At 42.4% G+C, this 20,510-nt stretch overlaps 1 protein-coding gene across 1 annotated transcript in view; it reads left to right on the top strand.

Annotated features, from left to right (window-relative positions):
• Positions 1–2,619: 2,619 nt before the first annotated feature.
• Positions 2,620–20,510, top strand: part of TMEFF1 (transmembrane protein with EGF like and two follistatin like domains 1) — a 93,894-nt gene continuing 76,003 nt past the window's right edge. The window contains exon 1 of the mRNA XM_065878790.1: positions 2,620–3,181. Coding sequence (XP_065734862.1) covers positions 2,986–3,181 — 196 coding nt within the window. The 5' untranslated portion in view covers positions 2,620–2,985. The remainder of the gene's footprint in view (positions 3,182–20,510) is intronic.

Consider the following 20,510-nt stretch of genomic DNA (forward strand, 5'->3'; position numbering starts at 1 on the left):
AAAAAATCACTGGTGAGGTCAAGTTTAGGGGAGAAGCTGCTGAAGGAGTGGTCTGAGAGGAGCCTTCAGCTGTGGCTTAGCAATTAGGAACCTGAGATCACACCTGATGCAGAAGCCAGTTGAAGTTTAGCTGAATAATTGCCATGCCACTGCCCAGTTTAGAGGTTTGAGGCAATCTTAATAAAATGTTACAAATGTGAATTTATATAAAAAGAATGATAAAAGTATAATTTAAAAGAAAATAGCTTTTTAAAGTTATAACAATAAAAATTTTCATTGACAAAAATTCGAACAATATAGAAAAGTATAAAGAACAGGAATCTTTTTCTTATAGTTTTTTTTGTTTGTTTTTTAATTTTATTTATTTTTTTATTTATTTTTGGCTGTGTTGGGTCTTCATTTCTCTGCGAGGGCTTCTCTAGTTGCGGCAAGTGGGGGCCACTCTAAATCGCTGTGCGTGGGCCTCTCACTACTGCAGCCTCTCTTGTTGCGGAGCACAGGCTCCAGACGCGCAGGCTCAGTAATTGTGGCTCACGGGCCTAGTTGCTCCGTGGCATGTGAGATCTTCCCAAACCAGGGCTTGAACCCGTGTCCCCTGCATTGGCAGGCAGATTCTCAACCACTGCACCACCAGGGAAGCCCCAAGAACAGGAATCTTTTATTCATAAGCCCACCTTTCAGAGATAACCACTGCTAATATATTGCTGTGTATTCTTCTGAACTTTTTTCCTATGGATGTGTACACACACATGCCTATTTCAGAAAAATAGAATTTTCTTATACATACTCATTAGTATCACTTTTTTCCATGTCAGTAAACACTAACCAATCATCACTGTTAAAACTGCATAATACTCCATTGTGCAAAGAGGTACCATACTGGGACTTACCTGGTGGTGCAGTGGTTAAGAATCCACCTGCCAGTGCAGGGGACATGAGTTCGATCCCTGGTCCGGGAAGATCCCACATGCTGCGGAGCAACTAAGCCTGTGCGCCACAACTACTGAGCCTGCGCTCTGGAGCCCACAAGCCACAGCTATTGAGCCCGCACGCATAGAGCCCACGCTCTGCAACAAGAGAAGCCACCGCAATGAGAAGCCCGTGCACCGCAATGAAGAGTAGCCCTTGCGTAGCAACGAAAACCCAACGCAGCCAAAAATAAAGAAAGAAATAATTAAAAAAAAAAAAAAAAGAGTTACCATACTTTAGTTCCCACAGATGGATATTTAGAGTACATTTACTATTATAAAAAGGCTGTGGTGGATATCCACACAGACATTTTGTGTACTTGTCCAGTTATTTCTTTAGGCAAAATTCCAATATGTGTAATTGCTAGATTAAAGGATAAGCATTTTAAAGGTTTTGATACATAGTCGAATTGCCCTCCTCAAACATATAAATTAATAATGCTAGGTTTTGTCATTTCTTTTAACTCGTTAGTCATCAACAGGAAAAAAAAGTTTTGTAAGTTTAATCTGCCTTTTACTAGTAGTGGGTTTAAGTATCTTTTCATATTTATTGTCTGTATTTTATGTGAAGAAGACATTAGCTTCCCATTTTTCTACTGTATCAACTTTTTCCTTCTTATTTATATTGAGCATATTGTCTCCTATTTATATTGAAGACATTATCCCTAATGTGGCTTTGCTTGTAGTGGCTTTCCACACATTAAAAAATTTTATGAAAAAAAAAAAAAAAATTTTATGAGTCAAATTTATCAGTTTTTCAATGAGATTTTAAAATTCCTTCTGAGGTGAGAGGCAGCATAATAGAATGAAAAAAGTAGAGGAATTTCAAACAATTCAGTCCATACTCTTACTGCCTGTGGCTGGGTCTCATTTTGCACAATGTGGTAGGAAGAGCACTGGATTGGGAGTCATCACTTTACCTCTCTGTGTCTCAACTTCCTCCTTTGTAGAATGCGGATGAGAATGAAAACTCCCTTGCAGGCTGTAAAAAAGAACTGGAGGGGATTCATGTAAAGTACGTTGTCCAGGTCTCGTATGTAGCAAATCCTATCTAAATATTAGCTATTATTAGGGGGAGAGGGCAGTATAGAATTTTAAAAACTATTTTAAATTCATTTGGCGTTTGTGGGAATAGGGTAGGGATGAGGATCCGAGTACTTTAGCCATTTATCCCCATCTCTAAGAACTACAAAGCTGGAGTCAGAACTTGAGTTCCAATTTTGGGGTCCTGCCCGTTTCCTCGTAGGTGACCTTGTACAAGTCACCTTCACTTCTCCGCGGCTCAGTTTCTTCACCTAGAAAATAGCTATATCATAGACCACCTGCCCTTTTGCTGGGCCAAAGAAACGGTTCAAAAATGCTCACAAAGGGCGGCAAAAACGTCTGTTAGGGTAATGCTTTCGGAGCCTCCACGGCGCCCGCCAGCCCCCCGTGGCCGGACCGAAGGGCGACAGCACCTCCCACCCCCCGCGCTCCCGCCCCGCCGCAGGAACAATAGCTCCCCCGGAGGCGGCGCCGGCCGCGGGCGGGGGCGGAGCTGCCGGCGCGAGCGCTGGGGGTGTGCGCGGGGCGGGGTCGTAGCCACCCCTCCCGCCGGCGGCTCTGTCACGCTCCCCTCACCGGGCTGGCCGGGGTCTTTGTGACGCGGCGGCGACGGCTGCGGACACAAAGGGAAGGCAAGCAGGCGAGCGAGGGGCTGGGCCTGCCCCCGCCCCGCGACCCCCGCCCCACGACCCCCTCCCGCCGCGCGCGCGCCCGCTCTTCCCCCGGCCTCGGTCTCCCCGGCGCGGGCTCGAACCCTCGCGCGCACCCGTCCCGACGCTCCGACTCCGTCCCGAGCGCGGCGGGCCAGGGCCTGGTGGGCGCTGCGGGTGGGGCGGGGATGCTGGGGGACTGCTACTGGGCGCAGCGGCGCGGCTGGTAGTTGGCGCCGAGGCAGCGGCGGGGCTCCCGGCGCGCGGCTGGATGCCCGGGGCCTGCGCTTCCCTGCGCTTCCCGCCGTCCAGGGGCGCCAGTCATGGGCGCCGCGGCCGCTGAGGCGCCGCTCCGGCTGCCGGCCGCGCCCCCGCTCGCCTTCTGCTGTTACACGTCGGTGCTTCTGCTTTTCGCTTTCTCTCTGCCCGGGAGCCGCGCGTCCAACCAGCCCCCGGGTGGCGGAGGCGGCGGCGGCGGGGACTGTCCCGGCGGCAAAGGCAAGAGCATCAACTGCTCAGGTAGGACTGGCCGGAGCGCGCCCCTGCGGCCCCTCCCTCCCTCCGCTCCCGCTGCCGCCTCCCTGCAGGTCCCCGCGACCCGGCTGGGCCGGGCCCGAGCGTGGGGGTCCTGGGAGCTGGGCCGAGGGTGAGCGAGGGCGCGGGGCAGGGCGCAAGCGCGCGGTGCGGGCTTGGGGACCGGCGTGGGGCCGGGGAGTGGCTGTGCGTGAGTCCGTGTGTGCCGGGTGGCTGGGCGCGGGCGGCCGGGAGTGTTGGGAGGAGGTGAGGCCCGGCCGGCAGCGGCCGGGGCCCCCGGTGTGATCGTGGGTGTACACGCGGGAGCGCGTGTTTGTGTTGTGAAGGCTCAGGGGAGGGAGGGCGGCCCCAGGCAGGGATTTTCTGTGTGTATGTGTGACGGTGAGGGGCCAGGGGAGTGAATGTGAGCTGGGGAGAGTCCTTCTTCGGGCACTCGGGTCTCAGAGGGGTCGTGTGGGTAAAGGGAACGGGTGGCCCAGAGCACGCAGATTGACCAAGTAGAGTGATAGTGTGTGTGTGTGTGTGTGTGTGTGTGTGTGTCTTTTGGGTTGAGAGGTGGGCGCTCGGAGCTTGTAGTGACCCCGGGTCTGTGGATATGAGCAGGGAAGGTCCTGGGGCCCGGGAAGTGACCCTCTGCTTTTGTGTGTTGCGCTGGGTGAAGCCAGGAGCTCAGGGATGTGCCGGGGGTATGCACTGAAGAGGAAGGGTGCGGGTCCTGGGGTGAACCTCGTTTGTGTCGATTCAGAGGGAGGTTAGCTAGGGAATCATCCTGTGTAGGATTTAGCTAACAGAAAGAGGCAGTTAGGTCTCAGGGAGTGCCTCTGTGTAGCAAGGTGTGAGCCTGGTTAAGGTGGTGTGGAAAGAGGGAAGCGGTTCCGAGGGAGTGATCGTGTGCATGCGTTTGTCTGCTTTGCGGGAGGGCCTGGAGGTTGGCAGCCACGGGAGCACGGGAGTGACCTCTCCCCTCTCTCCGAGGCCGTCTGCACCCCCGCAGCTGCTGGAAACAAAGAGCCTGCTGGGGACGAGACTGTGGAGGAGGGTATCCTGGCCGTGAAGTTCCCTTTTCCTTTCACAATGGGTCCCAGAGGAGCCCTGGGGCAAGGAGAGGCTTCCAGGTCTCATTTAGGGGTGGGTAGGTCCTCCTGGAGCTGGCCTGGCAGATGCTAGTGATCATAAGCCACAGCCTTGCTAACTTGCCCTTTTATCAGTTATCATTCTCCACTTGTCTTCTTTGAACCAAGGGTGGGAGAAGCAGCATGGGGGGTGGGGGAGAGGGGGAAAGAGAGGGTGGACAGGCCACAGGGAATCCGGCTGGTCTGCCTGCCAGACAACCTTTGTACCCAAAGGGCTCTTGAAGGGGCATTTTTTTGGGGGGAGTGAGGAGGGAGCCAGAGGGCCTCAGCACAGGTGCTTATGCTACCCTACATGAAGAAAACCTTTGGCCTGCTGTTAAGGTTTGAAGGTCTAAAAATCTTTTAATAATTGTCATAATGACATGTTTTATGAACGGGGAGGGGTTAGCATAGTAAACAACAGTGTGTCCATTAAAACTTTTCCACCCATGAAATAACTTTTACTTTATTTTTCTAATTAAAAAAAAACTTTATTTATTTTTGGCTGTGTTGGGTCTTCATTGCTGCGTGTGGGCTTTCTCTAGTTGGGGCGCACGGGCTTCTCTTGTTGCAGAGCATGGGCTCTAGGTGGACGGGTTTCAGTAGTAGTGGCACGGGGGCTCAGTAGTTGTGGCTTGCGGGCTCTAGAGCGCAGGCTCAGTAGTTGTGGCGCACAGGCTTAGTTGCTCCACAGCATCTGGGATCTTCCCCGACCAGGGCTCCAACCCGTGTCCCCTGCACTGGCAGGCAGATTCTTAACCACTGCGCCACCAGGGAAGTCCCTATTTTTCTAATGTTAAGTGGAATATGGGATAATATTTTAATCATTAATCACACTTTAATGGTTAAAAATAAAAATCATTTGTATATTAGAGTGCCTTTTTGTAACAAATACTGGTTATCAAATTAGTAAGTGATCACACCATGTCAAAATATTTTATGGGCTAATGTGCTGTGGTTATTTGTTCTTGCTGAGATAATTTGTCCTTAGCAAAATAAAGTGTGTATTGACGGATGTTTTTGTGTATGCATTCTAACTCTTTATGGATAGTACAAGTTTTAAGAAAGGACATACAGGGCTGGAAACCCACAGGGTGTGGAAAAAAGGGACTGATTTGGGGATTTTGGCCCTTGCTAAGCAACTGTGTGATTTGGAGCAAGTTACTTAATTCTTCTTAGTTTCCTCTTTTATTAAAAGAGGGATTTGGATTTAATAATATCTGAGTCTTCTTTCAAGGGTATATTGATATTTTGAAATATATAACAGTAAATTAGGCTCATCAAATAAAATGTTTCCTAATGCTAAGATATACTTGAATAACTGGGTCTAAAGCTAGAGTTTTAACTAAATGATACTTGTAGATTCTTGTCATAACTCTTTCTAGGATGAAGATCTGGGAATGATTCACATGAAAAATAAAATTTTAAAAAATAAATTTATTTATTTTTGGCTGCGTTGGGTCTTCAATGCTGTGTGTGGGCTTTCTCTAGTTGCGGCGAGAGGGGGCTGCTCTTTTTTTTTTAAAATAAATTTTATTTATTTATTTATTTTTGGCTACATTGGGTCTTCGTTGCTGCATGCGGGCTTTCTCTAGTTGCTGCGAGTGGGGGCTACTCTTCATTGCGGTGAGCAGGCTTCTCATTGCAGTGGCTTCTCTTGCTGCAGAGCAGCGGCTCTAGGCACATGGGCTTCAGTAGTTGTAGCATGTGGGCTTAGTAGTTGTGGCTTGCGGGCTCTAGAGTGCAGGCTCAGTAGTTGTGGCGCACGGGCTTAGTTGCTCCATGGCATGTGGGATCTTCCTGGACCAAGGCTCGAACCCCTGTCCCCTGCATTGGCAGGCGGATTCTTAACCACTGCGCCACCAGGGAAGCCCCAGGGCTGCTCTTCATTGTGGTGTGCGGGCTTCTCATTGCGGTGGCTTCTCTTGTTGCGGAGCACAGGCTTTAGGCGCATGGGCTTCAGTAGTTGTAGCATGTGGGCTTAGTAGTTGTGGCTCGCGGGTTCTAGAGCACAGGCTCAGTGGTTGTGGTGCACGGGCTTAGTTGCTCTGTGGCATGTGGGATCTTCCCGGACCAGGGCTTGAACCCGTGTCCCCTGCACTGGCAGGTGGATTCTTAACCACTGTACCACCAGGGAAGCCCCGGAAAATAAATTTTTTTAAGTTGATTAATTAGACAGCTATAATACTCCAGTCTGAACATAGGCATCTATTAATGCAGGTTGAGATTGTGCATAGACTTTTTTAGTAACTTTTGTTACCCAGGTATTTTCCACAAAGTTTACTCCTTTACATGTTTGAGTTTTAAAATCTAAATGCTGGCCTTGACTCCCTGTTGATTTTCATTTTGGGTTTTGGACCGTCATTTCAGCCTACTCTGACCTTTCTGAAGCCGGATTCTGTCTGGCTGTGTAAGTTGGGTCACTCACAGCTTTGTGGCCCTTGTAAATGTGAAGAGCAGATCTGTGGCTTTATTAAATTAATAGAAGTTGTCTAGATTGTGGAAAAGAATGGAACTATGTGATATTTTACAGCTGACTTGCTTCTAAATCGGTTGATGTTGATACATTAATCAACCAGATGTTCAGCCAGCTATGCATCCTCCTAGTTGCATTTGACAGATTTTTGAGCTTCTGCTGTTCAACATTTTCCCATTTTGTTCGCCAGCCTATCATTAAAAGATTCTGTCAGATTGTCTTGTTTGAATCAGTATATATATATGTCTGTATCATCCATTTTCCATTTTAGTAATCATATCAAAAAGCAAATGTCATATAGTCTGCCTTAATCAAGAGCACATGGTGGCCTTTTCTTTTTATTGTGTTCAAAAACTTATTTACCCATTCTAGAGTTTTTCAGTGGATATGTGGCAACTTTACTTATGGATTTTTTTCCTGGATTTCCATTTCTCCTTTTTTGAAAATTGAGAATGCATTCTCTCATTTCTGGTCTTCTGGCACCTTGCCAAAATAGCTTAGATAATCAGCAGTCAGATCTTAAAGTTTTTTCAGTACCATGGAGTATGATTTGTTTGGATCAGAAAGCAAATTCTGTTGAACTAGCTCTCTATTCCATTACTGTCCACTTTCCATGCCACTTACCTTAGATGTTAGCTTTGTTTTATCAGAGTTCTACCTTTCCTAGTTTGAACATCATGCTCTTTGGAGAAGATTACGTAAACAAAGAAGAAACTGAAAGGATCTGTATTATCCCTGTTATTTCTTGATATCACAACATCTTCCCTAAGCAGTGGGCCCTTTGTTTATCTCTTCTTGTTCTAAACAAGACTTAAAAAAAAAATTGTCCTGTCTCAGTTCTCCACTCATTGTGGACTTTATACTTATTGTTTTGATTTTATCTTTTTATTTGTACTTATTCTTTTAAAAAATCTAACTTATCAGAAAGCTCCATGTTCATCCAAAGAGAAAAAAGTCTGGAAATACAGGATTTATGTGAAGAAAAATGAACCTTGAACCCAGGAGACCAGGTAACCTTAGATATGCCCCCCCCTTTTTCATTTATAATGTGGAGATAATGATAATAGTCTTTTTTGGCTCTAGGGTGTTAGAGAAGAAAAAATGGGGCTAAACATGTGAGACATAGATGTCTTAGGGAATGGGGTTAAAGAGAAAGAAAAACATTCAGAGAGACCAACAAGCCACACTGGTGAGAGACGTAAGGTGGAGAATTTGAAGTAGGTTTTTAAAATATCACGGGAATTAGAAGTGGATCCTCTGGATTGTGGTGGTGGTAAGGATGATATAAATGGATGATATAAACTTCAGGTTAAGAGAAGTGCCTTGTTGAGAAATTAAGGAAACACTCCCATTTACCATCACATCAAAAAGAATAAAATACCTAGGAATAAACCTACCTAAGGAGGCAAAACACCTGTATTCCAAAAACTGTAAGACGCTGATGAAAGAAATTGAAATGACACAACAGATGGAAAGATATACCGTGTTCTTGAACTGGAAGAATCAATGTTGTTAAAATGACCATACTGGGACTTCCCTGGTGGCACAGTGATTAAGAATCTGCCTGCCAATGCAGGAGACATGGGTTCAATCCCTGGTCCGGGAAGATCCCACATGCTGTGGAGCAGCTAAGCTCGTACACCACAGCTACTGAGCCTGCACTCTAGAGCCCGTGAGGCACAACTACTGAAGCCCACATGCCTAGAGCACGTGCTCTGCAGCAAGAGAAGCCACCGCAATGAGAAGCACGTGCACCACAACGAAGAGTAGCCCCCACTTGCCACAACTAGAGAAAGCCTGCACACAGCAATGAAGACCCAATGCAGCCAAAAATAAATAAATTAAAAAATAAATAAATAAAATGGCCATACTGTCCAAGGCAATCTACAGATTCAGTGCAATCCCTATCAAGTTACCAATGGCATTTTTCATAGAAATAGAACAAAAAATTTTAAAATCTGTATGGAAACACAAAAGACCCTGAATAGCCAAAGCAATGTTGAGAAAGAAGAGCGGTGCTGGAGGAATTATGCTCCCTGACTTCAGACTATACTACAAAGCTACGATAATCAAAACAGTATGGTACTGGCACAAAAACAGACATAGATCAACGGAACAGGATACAAAGCCCAGAAATAAACCTATGCACTTATGGTCAAATAATCTATGACAAAGGCAAGAATATACAGTGGAGAAAAGACAATCTCTTCAATAAGTGGTGCTGGGAAAACTGCACAGCTATGTGTAAAAGAATGAAATTGGAGGGAATTCCCCGGTGGTCATGGTTAGGACTTGGCACTTTCACTGCCGGGGCCCAAGTTTGATACCTGATCAGGGAACTAAGATCCTGCAAGCTGTGTGGCATGGCAAAAAATAAACAAACAAACAAACAAATAAGAGAATGAAATTAGAACATTCTCTAACCCCATGTACAAAAGTAAACTCAAAATGGATTAAAGACCTAAATGTAAGACCAGATACTATAAAACTCATAGAGAAAAACATAGGCAGAATACTCTTTGACATAAATTTGAAGCAATATTTTTTTGGATCCATCTCCTAGAGTAATGGAAATAAAAACAAAAGTAAACAAATGGGACCTAACAGAAGTGCCTTGTTAGTGGCAATTCAGGATTTTGGGGAATAAAAAGTGAATTTTTCCTGATTAGTATAAAATCTTGATCAGGACACTTCTAGATCCCTGGTATGTAATATGTGGGTGTTTATTAACTTATTTAGTGAAACTTGATTGAATACCTGCCTAGTATAACCTAATATACTAGATATTAAGGGAATGTATGAGAGGTCATCTCTGCCTTCAAGGGCCTTATGTTCCAACAGAGGTGGTTAGTTAGCCTCTTATAAATATACACAGGAAATTTCTATTTACTAGTCCTGGGCTTTCTCCCTCTTCCCTCCACCCCACTCAAAAGTAAGCATTTATTGAACACTGACAGCATTGGAATTTTTAAAAGGTGTACAGTTAAGTGATTTTTAGTATAGTCACGAAGTTGCACAATCATCACCACTATCTAATTCCAGGACATTTCACTCCAAAAAGAAATCCCACACCTATTAACCGTGATTCCATGTTCCTCTTTCCCCCCAGCCCTTAGCAACTACTAATCTTATTTCTGACGTTATGGATCTGCCTATTTTGGACGTTGCATATAAATGGAATCATACAGTATGTGGCCTTTTGTGATTGGCTTCTTTCACTTGGCCTGACATTTTCAGGAGTCATCCATGTTGTAGCATGTATCAGAACTTTATTCATTTTTATGGTTGAGTAATATTCCACAGTGTGGATGTATATGGCACATTTTGTTTTTCTGTCAGTTGATGGACATTTGGGTTGTTTACACTTTTTGGCTTTATGAAAAATGCTGCTGTGAACGTTCATGTACAAGTCTTTGTGTGGGCATATGTTTTCAATTTTCTTGTTTAACTCTAACATTTTGAGGAACTAGCAAACTTTCCTTAAGGAGCTGCAACCATTTTAGATTATCCCCAGCACTGTATGAGGGTTCCAATTTCTCCACATCCTCTCCAACACTTGTTATTGTCTTTTTGATTATAGTCATCCTAGTTGGAGTCCTAGTTGAAGTTGTGGATCAATGTGGTTTCGATTTGCATTTCCCTAATGATGTTGAGCACATTTTTATATGCGTAACGGCCATTTATATATCTTGTTTGGAAGAATGTCTATTCAGATCCTTTGCTGGGCTTGATTTTAACTTTCTGTATTAAACATTCCCTTAGTAAACCATACTGTCCAAATGCTCCAGGGGTAGGTTAACTCTGGTTTGTCTGTGTATCATTTGATTTCTCTGCTTACCAAGAATCAGTTGTGTTTGTTCTCAGATTTACTTATACCACTGGTAGTTGTGAGTATAAATTAGTAAATATTACTCAAATAGATGAAATGTGAATGCACGAGGAATTGTTTTTATGCATTGCTTTGGAAAGACTTGATAAAGGCATGAAGCTGAAAGAATTGCCTTTCAATGAATTACATTGTGGTAAAGACAGCTGAAACAGATTGGGGAAACCTTATAAATCTCTGGAAGGACTCTGCTCCTAGGAAACTTTGCAAGTATTTTTAAGTCCCGTTCTACTGTAAAAGAGAGGAAAACGGACATTGTAGATAATGGACTATGAGTGTGGTTTATCCAAGGAATGGGGGAGCTGCATTTGGCAGACCCGAAGGTCTTGATGGCACATGGGGAAATGAATGTACATTTATATGTTTAAAGTTAAAAATGGTTATAATATGTATGTGTCATTTTAAAAAATGATTCCTTGCTCTACCTGACTTTTATGATTAATTCATCAGTGAGAGTTTCCACTATGCAAGGTGCCCTAAGGAAGATACAGATACAGTGTTGAGGGAATTAATAATTCTGATTTCTAGGCATCAAAACAACACTTTCTCTGAATAAGTGGCACTCTAGCTGGGTTTTACAGGCAGAATGTGAGCCTGAAACACCAGCCCCACTTTTGCCTGAGGTCTTTGCTGTTGATGTTCCTTTTGCTTGGAAACTTCTTGTCCCAGTTGTTTATCCCCTCATCTCCTTCACGTCTTTAATATCACTTGCAAAATGATGCCCTAAAATTGCACGCTTTTCCACCTTCGACCCCTTCTGCCCCTGTTCCACTCTAATCCTCATTTATATTTTCTTCCTGCTCCAAAGCACCTTTTCCTGTGTGACCTGTTATACATGTTACTTATTCTCCGACTCCTCTGTGTAGATCCATGAGGGCAGGGATTTTTGTCTGTTTCTTTCATTGCTGTGTTATCTGTGCCTAGAACTGTGTCTGGCACAAAATTAGATGCCCATCTCATACATTTTTTTAAAATTAATTAATTTTATTTATTTATTTTTGGCTGTGTTGGGTCTTTGTTTCTGTGCGCGGACTTTCTCTAGTTGAGGTGAGCGGGGTCTACTCTTCGTTGCAGTGCGTGGGCTTCTCATTGCGGTGGCTTCTCTTGTTGTGGAGCATGGGCTCTAGGGCGTGCAGGCTTCAGTGGTTGTGGCATGCGGCCTCAGTAGTTGTGGCTCACGGGCTCTAGAGCACAGGCTCAGTAGTTGTGGCGCATGGGCTTAGCTGCTCCGCGGCATGTGGAATCTTCCTGGACCAGGACTCAAACCCGTGTCCCCTGCATTGGCAGGCGGATTCTAAACCACTGTGCCACCAGGGAAGCCCCCCATCTCATATTTATTTGTGGAATTAATGACTGAATGAACATAGAAACTGAGAAGAGTTGGAAGGGGTATTCTCTGTGCCATGGGAATGCTGTTGCAAAAGGTACAAAGATGTGACAGTGAGGGGAATATTTGGGGATACTGGGATGTGGGGATTAAGGCAGGAGGTGAGTCGCACAACTGCCACCATGTTAGAGGAAGGCCTTGAAGCCTGAGCTGAAGGTTCGGCACTTGCTCTGAAGACAAAGGGAAACTTAAAGGATTCGAGTGACATTGTGGTTTTAGAAAACAACGTCTGGAATTGTTGAAGATGAAAGGGAGAAGGGAAGAGACTGGGAGCATGGTGAAAGATAACAGTAGTGGAAATGGGGAGAACTCAGAGGACTTGTTTGGCCTGCACTGCATTTTTAAAAATTGCATTGGTTGTTAACCATTAAAAATCTTGAGGTGTCACTTAAAAATCTGGATTGTGGCCTGCCCTTCTAAACTTGGAGGTATTGGTAACATTAGGCTCCTGCCACATGGCAGAAATCCTCCAGAGTTGTCTAGTGGGGCATCAGCTGTTCACTTTGTTAGTCCCTACCCAGCCATCCTTTCATTGACCTTTTTCTCCCTTAGCTTCTGGATCACCTGCCATAGGAGGCGGGATGAACTGTGATGCTCTTGATTTGGGATGGAGAGCCTTTTTGGAGGAGGGTCAAATTGGTGTGTATTCCTTCCCTCATTCCTGTTACTCACCATCACCAACTTAAATGCAAATCCTTATTTCTGCAGTTTCAAACCCTTACCATCTGAGCACCTCTCCTGCCTGTACTCCTTGCAACTTCTGCTGCACTGTTCTTTTTTTTTTTTTTTAACATCTTTGTTGGGGTATAATTGCTTTACAATGGTGTGTTAGTTTCTGCTTTATAACAAAGTGAATCAGCTATAGGTATACATACCTCCCCATATCTCCTCCCTCTTGCATCTCCCTCCCACCCTTCCTATCCCACCCCTCTAGGTGGTCACAAAGCACTGAGCTCATCTCCTTGTGCTATGCGGCTGCTTCCCACTAGCTGTCTATTTTGCATTTGGTAGTATATATGTCCATGCCACTCTCTCACATCGTCCTAGCTTATCCTTCCCCTTCCCCGTGTCCTCAAGTCCATTCTCTACGTCTGCGTCTTTATTCCTGTCCTGCTCCTAGGTTCTTCAGAACCATTTTTTTTTGTTAGATTCCATATAATAGTTTTAGCATATGGTATTTGTTTTTTTCTTTCTGACTTACTTCACTCTGTATGACAGACTCTGGGTCCATCCACCTCACTACAAATAGCTCAATTTTGTTTCTGTTTATGGCTGAGTAATATTCCATTGTATATATGTACCACATCTTCTTTATCCATTGATCTGTCGATGGACACTTAGGTTGCTTCCATGTCCTGGCTATTGTAAATAGTGCTGCAATGAACATTGTGGTACATACTGTTGTTGAATTATGGTTTTCTCAGGGTATATGCCCAGTAGTGGGATTGCTGGGTCATAATGGTAGTTCTATTTTTAGTTTTTTAAGGAACCTCCATACTGTTCTCCATAGTGGCTGTATCAATTTACATTTCCACCCACAGTGCTGCACTCTGTTCTTTTCCTTCTCAACCTTTGCCTTGAATCCACCTCCTGCCTCTTCGTATTTGAAAGCTACCCTGCTATCTCTGACTATACGATTTTCCTTGAAACACTCTCTAACGATATTTTTTTATCATATTTAGTTTTTCTTTATTAATTTTATATCTTAGTTTTAGTACTTCCTCTTTTTCAACTTTCCCTTTTTTTTCTTTCTAAATTCTTGAGGTGGAAACAGATCGTTTTTCTTTTCCCTTAAGACCACAGGCATTTTTGATAACATTCCTTTCATCATTGTTGTAAAATTTATGAATTTAGATATGTTACAGATAAATTGTTTTGTGGTTTTGCATTATGGTCTAAGAATGTGTCATAGAATTTCTAGGTTTTCGCATTAGAACTGGCTGTGTCTCTGCGTTCTAGTATGAGAACACATTTTATGAAATATACCTCAGAAAATAAAGTGTTATTTCCTTGGCTTCTTAGTCTCCTATTATATAACTTTTTTAAAAAAATTAATTAATTTATTTAGTTATTTTTGGCTGCGTTGGGTCTTCGATGCTGCATGTGGGCTTTCTTTTTTCTAGTTGCGGCGAGCGGGGGCCACTCTTCCCTGCAGTGCGTGGGCCTCTCACTGCGGTGGCCTCTCCCGTTGCGGAGCACGGGCTCTAGGCACCCGCGCTTCATTAGTTGTGGCATGTGGGCTCAGCAGTCATGGCTCACGGACTCTAGAGCACAGGCTCAGTAGTTGTGGTGCATGGGCTTAGTTGCTCCGCGGCATGTGGGATCCTCCTGGACCAGGGCTTGAACCCGTGTCCCCTGCATTGGCAGGTGGACTATTAACCACTGCGCCACCAGGGAAGTCCTCCTATTATATAACTATTAATTTTACTTAAACTTAAAATTTTTTTTTGAATTTTAAACTTTGAGGTAAGTTGATGTAGTATACCCAGGTTTCCCAGTTAAGGTTTCACCACATTTGCTCTATCATAGTCTCTTTCTGTATCTAAGTCTATCTATCTCTATCTCTATCTATATGTATGTATATCTCTATCTACCTTACATCTATATCTATATCTATATTATATCTATGTATCTAAATCTTTCTTTTCTGAACCTGACTCTGCCAAGTTGGCTCCTACCAAGGGAAATGGTTTAATTTATGCTTTATATCAGTTCTGTACTTTTAATTCTTTGTGTAGTCATCTATTGTTAATGAAACATTGAAGCCTCCAGTTATGATACAGGTTTATTTTTCACAATTTTTCTTATATTTTTGTTATTCTGTTAGGGACATATACATTGAATAGTTTCTGTTTCATTTTTTGTTGTACTTTTTATTTTTGTGCAAGGCAGATTTAAAGAATCTCCTGAAGTCATAATGTTGCCCATTCCTTTTTGGATTTGTGTTTGTTTTTTAGTTTTTATGTGTTGGGATTTGTTTCCCAATGTATATGTAGACCATTCTGCTTTCATAGGTATTCAGCCCATTTACATTAAGTGAAGTAATTATGATATTTGTGTTACCCTCCATGATCATGATTATCTTTTAAAATGTAAAATCCAGTTGTTTTTAGTATAGCCACAAGGTTGTGCAACCATCACCACAATCAATTTTGGAACTTTTTTGTCCTCCCCAAAAGAGACTTCATATTCCTTAGCAGTCATTCCCCAAACCCCACTTCCACAGCCCTAGGCAACCACTAATCTATCTTTCGCTGTAGATTTGCCAAGTTTAGACATTGCATATAAGTGGAATCATACAATATGTGGCCTTTGGTGATTGGCTTCTTTCACTTAGCATAATGTTTTCAAGGTTCATCCATGTCATAGCATGTTTCAGAATTTCATTCCTCTTTATGACCAAATAATAGTTCATTGTATGGATAATACCACATTCTGTTTATCCATTCATCACCTGATGGACATTTGGTTTGTTTCTACTTTTGAGCTATTATGAATAATGCCGCTATGAACATTCATGCACACGTTTTTGTGTGCACATATGTTTTCAGTTTTCTTGGGTACATACCTAGGAGTAGAATTGCTGGGTCACATGGTAAGTCTATGTTTAACATTTTGAGGAACTGCCAAACTGTTTTCCTAAGTGGCTGCACCGTTTTACATTTTCACCAGCAATGTCTGAGGGTTCTAATTTCTCCATATTCTGGCCAATACTTGTTATTGTCTTTTTTATTATAACCAACCATCTTTTAAGTTCATATATGTTATCCCTCATTTCTCCTATATATGTGATTTCTCTAATGGTGTGTAAATTTTCATTTAAAAATAATTAATTAATTAATTTTTGGCTGTGTTGGGTCTTTGTTTCTGTGCAAGGGCTTTCTCTAGTTGCGGAAAGAGGGGGCCACTCTTCATCGTGGTGCATGGGCTTCTCACTATCGCGGCCTCTCTTGTTGGGAGCACAGGCTTCAGACGCGCAGGCTCAGTAGTTGTGGCTCATGCGCCTAGTTGCTCAATGGCATGTGGGATCCTCCCAGACCAGGGCTCGAACCCGTGTCCCCTGCATTAGCAGGCAGATTCTCAACCACTGCGCCACCAGGGAAGCCCTCAATTTTGTAAAAGCTGAATTGGGAGATAATGTCAACCCATTTACCTCCTCCTTCCCTCTCCCCCCTTTTTTACATTATTAGAAACATTGTTTTAGCAGAACTATTTTCACTATTCTTACTATTAATTCCATTATTAGCTTCTCTCATGGGAGAAATGAAGCATTTAGGATTTTGCATATTTTTCTTCTCATGTACTTTGAAATTCTATGTTTAAATCTTAAAACTCCCTATTTGCTTTTAGTTTATTAGATGATTTACTGTTAATCTTTTGTTACTATTTGAATCTATTTCCTTTTTACAAGTGTCATGTATTTTTCATGGCTCAGTAGTTTCATCAGTTTTTGAATTCTAAAGTTCTTAACATATTCTTCTGCCTTCAGAAACTTTTCAGCCATGGCGCCATCCCTCTCATTTTTGTGCAAATATTCTGAGTCTTTCTTTTCCATGGTTTAAAAAAAAAAAAGCAAAGAAAAGAAAAAAAAAGGAAAAAAACAACCCACACCTTTTTTCTTTGTTATAAAGGCAGTATTTGTTTGATATAAGAAAGTTGAGGAATATGGAAAAATGTAAAGAAGAAGTCTGTGATGATTGCCATTCTCCTCTGCAGTATCGTAATGTTTATGCTGAAACTATTTCAATTTATACCAGAAAAAGTTTGAACTTTTTCCTTGATATGGGTGTTTGCTTTGGAATATCCTGTTTAACCTGGAGCCACTATTGTTCACAGGACAGATCTTTTGGAATTTTTCAGTTTACCTTATTTTGCCTTGTCAGCTTTCGTATAATACTGTTTTACAAGTGAATCTAAACTGCTGTTATTTCTATTTCAGTTCTGTTGTTTATAGCCTTATTGTATATTTAAATCCTCTATTGTTCACAAGTCAGCTCAGTCTTTGTTTAGTGTCTTGTGTTCATTTTTTCATAGTTTTTTTCACTTTAAAGTAGTTTGAGATATTTTTTAAGTGGTGCCATTATGTTTACCATTGTTTGCTTCTCCATGTTCAGACCATAAGTGCTTCCTAATTACCATTTAATTAAACTTAGTTTTTAAAAAAATTATTCACTATTTTATAACAGTTTGCCATGGTTTAAGGTTGTGGTTATATCAGAGTTTCTGTCCCAAAGGGGAGAAGTAACCTTTACAGTTTCCAGTGGTCTTTTGTAAAGATGTCATTTAATCTTTGCAACCCTCAGAGGAGTGATTAGTATACCCATTTTTACTCTAGGGAACTGGGATTTCTCAGAGAGATTTAGTGTTGGCCAAGATTATATAGTTACTTAATCAAATAATCAAAACTCTGAATCTGGAACTCTTTCTAATGCACCAGAGTTTGTGAAGTCCTTTTAAAGTTCTCTTTTAGAATAGTTAATATCAGTTTCTTCCATGCCGACTTGCAGTTTGTTTTGTAGATTTCTGTCCTTGTGGGTGACTTCTGGCTACCTCCCATTCCATTTGGTATTGCAGACACTAAGGAATAGTGGTTTGAAATAGAGCCAGAGATGGGAATTCCCTGGCGGTCCAGTAGTTAGGACTTAGTACTTTCACTGCTGTGGACCCAGGTTCGATCCCTGGTCAGGGAACTAAGATTCCAGAAGCCGTGTGGAGCGGCCAAAAAAAGAAAGAAAAAAAAAGAAATAGAACCAGAGGGTGTTTTGTTGTATTTAGATTTATTTATTGAGATTTTAAATTTTTTGATGGAGGAAATACACTAAATATACATGCAGAATTTTAAAATACTTATGTAAACATGTATATGTTGCAAAATATAAATTGCATTTTAACTATATAGTTTCTTTATTTTTCTTTATTTTTTTGGCTGCGTTGGGTCTTAGCTGTGGCATGCAGGATCTTCGTTGAAGCATGTGGGATCTTTCATTGCGGCGAGGGCTCTTCGTTGTGGTGCGTGGGCTTCCTTCTAGTTGTGGTGTGTGGGTTTTCTCTCTCTAGTTGTAGTGCGCGGGCTCCAGAGCTCATGGGCTCTGTAGTTTGCGGCATGCAGGCTCTAGTTGAGGCGCGAGGGCTCAGCAGTTGTGGCGTGCGGGCTTAGTTGCCCTGCGGCATGTGGGATGTTAGTTCCCCGACCAGGGATCCAGTCCGCCTCCCCTGAATTGGAAGGCGGATTCTTTACCACTGGACCACCAGGGAAGTCCCTATATAATTTTATAACCTGCTTTTTTTCACTTCATAATGGATTTTGGTCTTTCCATATCAGTGTATGTGTTTCTGCTGCATACTTTTATGGCTGCATAATATTTCATCAATAACTTATTTAATTAATTCCCAACATATGGACACTTAGGTTTTTTTCCACTTTGCTGCTATAAAAAAAAAAGCTGATGTTACCAATCTTGTACCTACATTTTTATATGTTTTGTCTTCTATCCCTATCATAATTTCCTAGGAATAGAATTGTGGGGTTAAGGCATAGAGACAATTAAAATTTCCATGTATACAGCCATATTATCCTGTGAGAGGTTCTGCCAATTTATACTGTTATAGTTGGTTTGAGTGCTCATTTTCCACACCTTCTCCAGAGCTGGTGTTAATAAAAAAATAATAGCAAACACTTAACATAGCACTTATGACGTGTCATGCACTGCTCTGAGTGCTTTCCCTATCTTTATTTAATCCTTCATCAACATTGTGAGATGCGTACTGTTATTGTCCCCACTTTACAGATGAGGGAACAGAGGCACAGAGTGGTAAATTACTAAGGTGTCACATAGCTGATAAGTGACAGAGCCAGGATACTGATCTAGGAGGTCTGATTCTAGGGTCTGCCTCTTAAACACTGAATTATAATGCCTGTTCATTTTTTTTTTTTAATTTAGGTAACATGATTATTTTTTTCTGATTCTTAAACTTTTTAATTTTTTATTGAGATATAAATTCACATAACATAAAACTCACCATTTTATACAATTCAGTGTTTTTTAAATATATTCAGTATGTTATGCAACCATCACCACTATCTACTATCTAATTACAAAGCATTTCCATTGCCCCCCAAAAGAATTTCCGTACCTATTAACAGTCCCAATACTCTTCTGTCCCTGTCCCCTGGCAACCATATAGGACTTCAGTTTATATATCTGTGAGAGTGAAGCACACAGGTTTGCCAAGCTAGTGAGAAATAGTAAGGGAGAGAGTGTTGAAGTTCGAGATCTTTGAAAGGGCTAGAAAGACCCTGGGTACCATTAATACCCAGCTCAAGATCTAGGTATTTCTTTCTGATCCTGCAATAGACTGTCCTCCCCATCACCTTGCCTGAAGCATACTGACATAGAGGAATTTAGAATTGAAGTAGGCAGCAGGGAATGATTGTAGGTGTTGGGGTAGAGGATTGACATGATCAAAGTGGTGTTTAACAAAGGGTGGTTTGGCAGTAGTGTGCAGAATGGGATGAAAAGTATTGGAGTCAGATAATTATGTGGCACATGTGAATTTCTTTCGTTAAATATAGCTTAGAGAACTTTTAGTCATCTCTGCTGTGGATGCTGTTTAATATTAATGTAAACTGCTTTTGGTTTTATATCATGAAGTGTGAGTACAGTTTATTTTCCCCCTCATATCTTTATAGCAGAAAATCAGTAATGTAATATGGTTAATTTAGTAAACAAGTTGAAGAGAATTTAATTGCTAATTCATCTCATTTGCTGAGACTGAAGTCAACATTTTTTAAAAAAATAAATTTATTTATTTATTTATGACTGCATTGATGTTCGTTGCTGCGCGCGGGCTTTCTCTAGTTGTGGTGCACGGGCTTCTCATTGCGGTGGCCTCCCCTGCTACAGAGCACAGGCTCTAAGGCTCTAGGGCACCCGGGCTTCAATAGCTGTGGCACGTGGGCTCAGTAGCTGTGACGCATGGGCCCAGTTGCTCCGTGGCATGTGGGATCTTCCCGGACCAGGGCTTGAACCCGAGTCCCCTGCATTGGCAGGCGGGCTCCCAACCACTGCACCACCAGGGAAGTCCCTGAAGTCAACATTTACTAGATAGATCTGTTGTTTGATTTTCAATGATTTGTGTCATTAAAGGTATCTCTCAAACTGGTCTGGGGAAAGAGAGGAAGTGAATCTTTGTTGTATACCTACTTGTTCTAGGTACTGTTGCTTTTTAATACATTATCTCATCTAATCATTACAATACCTAGGGAAGGTGGTATACTCTACAATGTGAAGCACCAACATGTGAACCTGGCCCGTATTGACCCCCAAACTCACACTTCATCCATTGTATGGCAAGCTGTCTCTGGAGTTGTTTGAAATCACATTGAGTCTTTTCCCCCATTAAATATAACTGGTATAGAAACTTTTAAAGAGAAAAAATCATCCATGTTCAAC

This window comes from Phocoena phocoena, chromosome 6 (assembly GCF_963924675.1).
Source record: "Phocoena phocoena chromosome 6, mPhoPho1.1, whole genome shotgun sequence".
Lineage (NCBI taxonomy): Eukaryota > Metazoa > Chordata > Mammalia > Artiodactyla > Phocoenidae > Phocoena > Phocoena phocoena.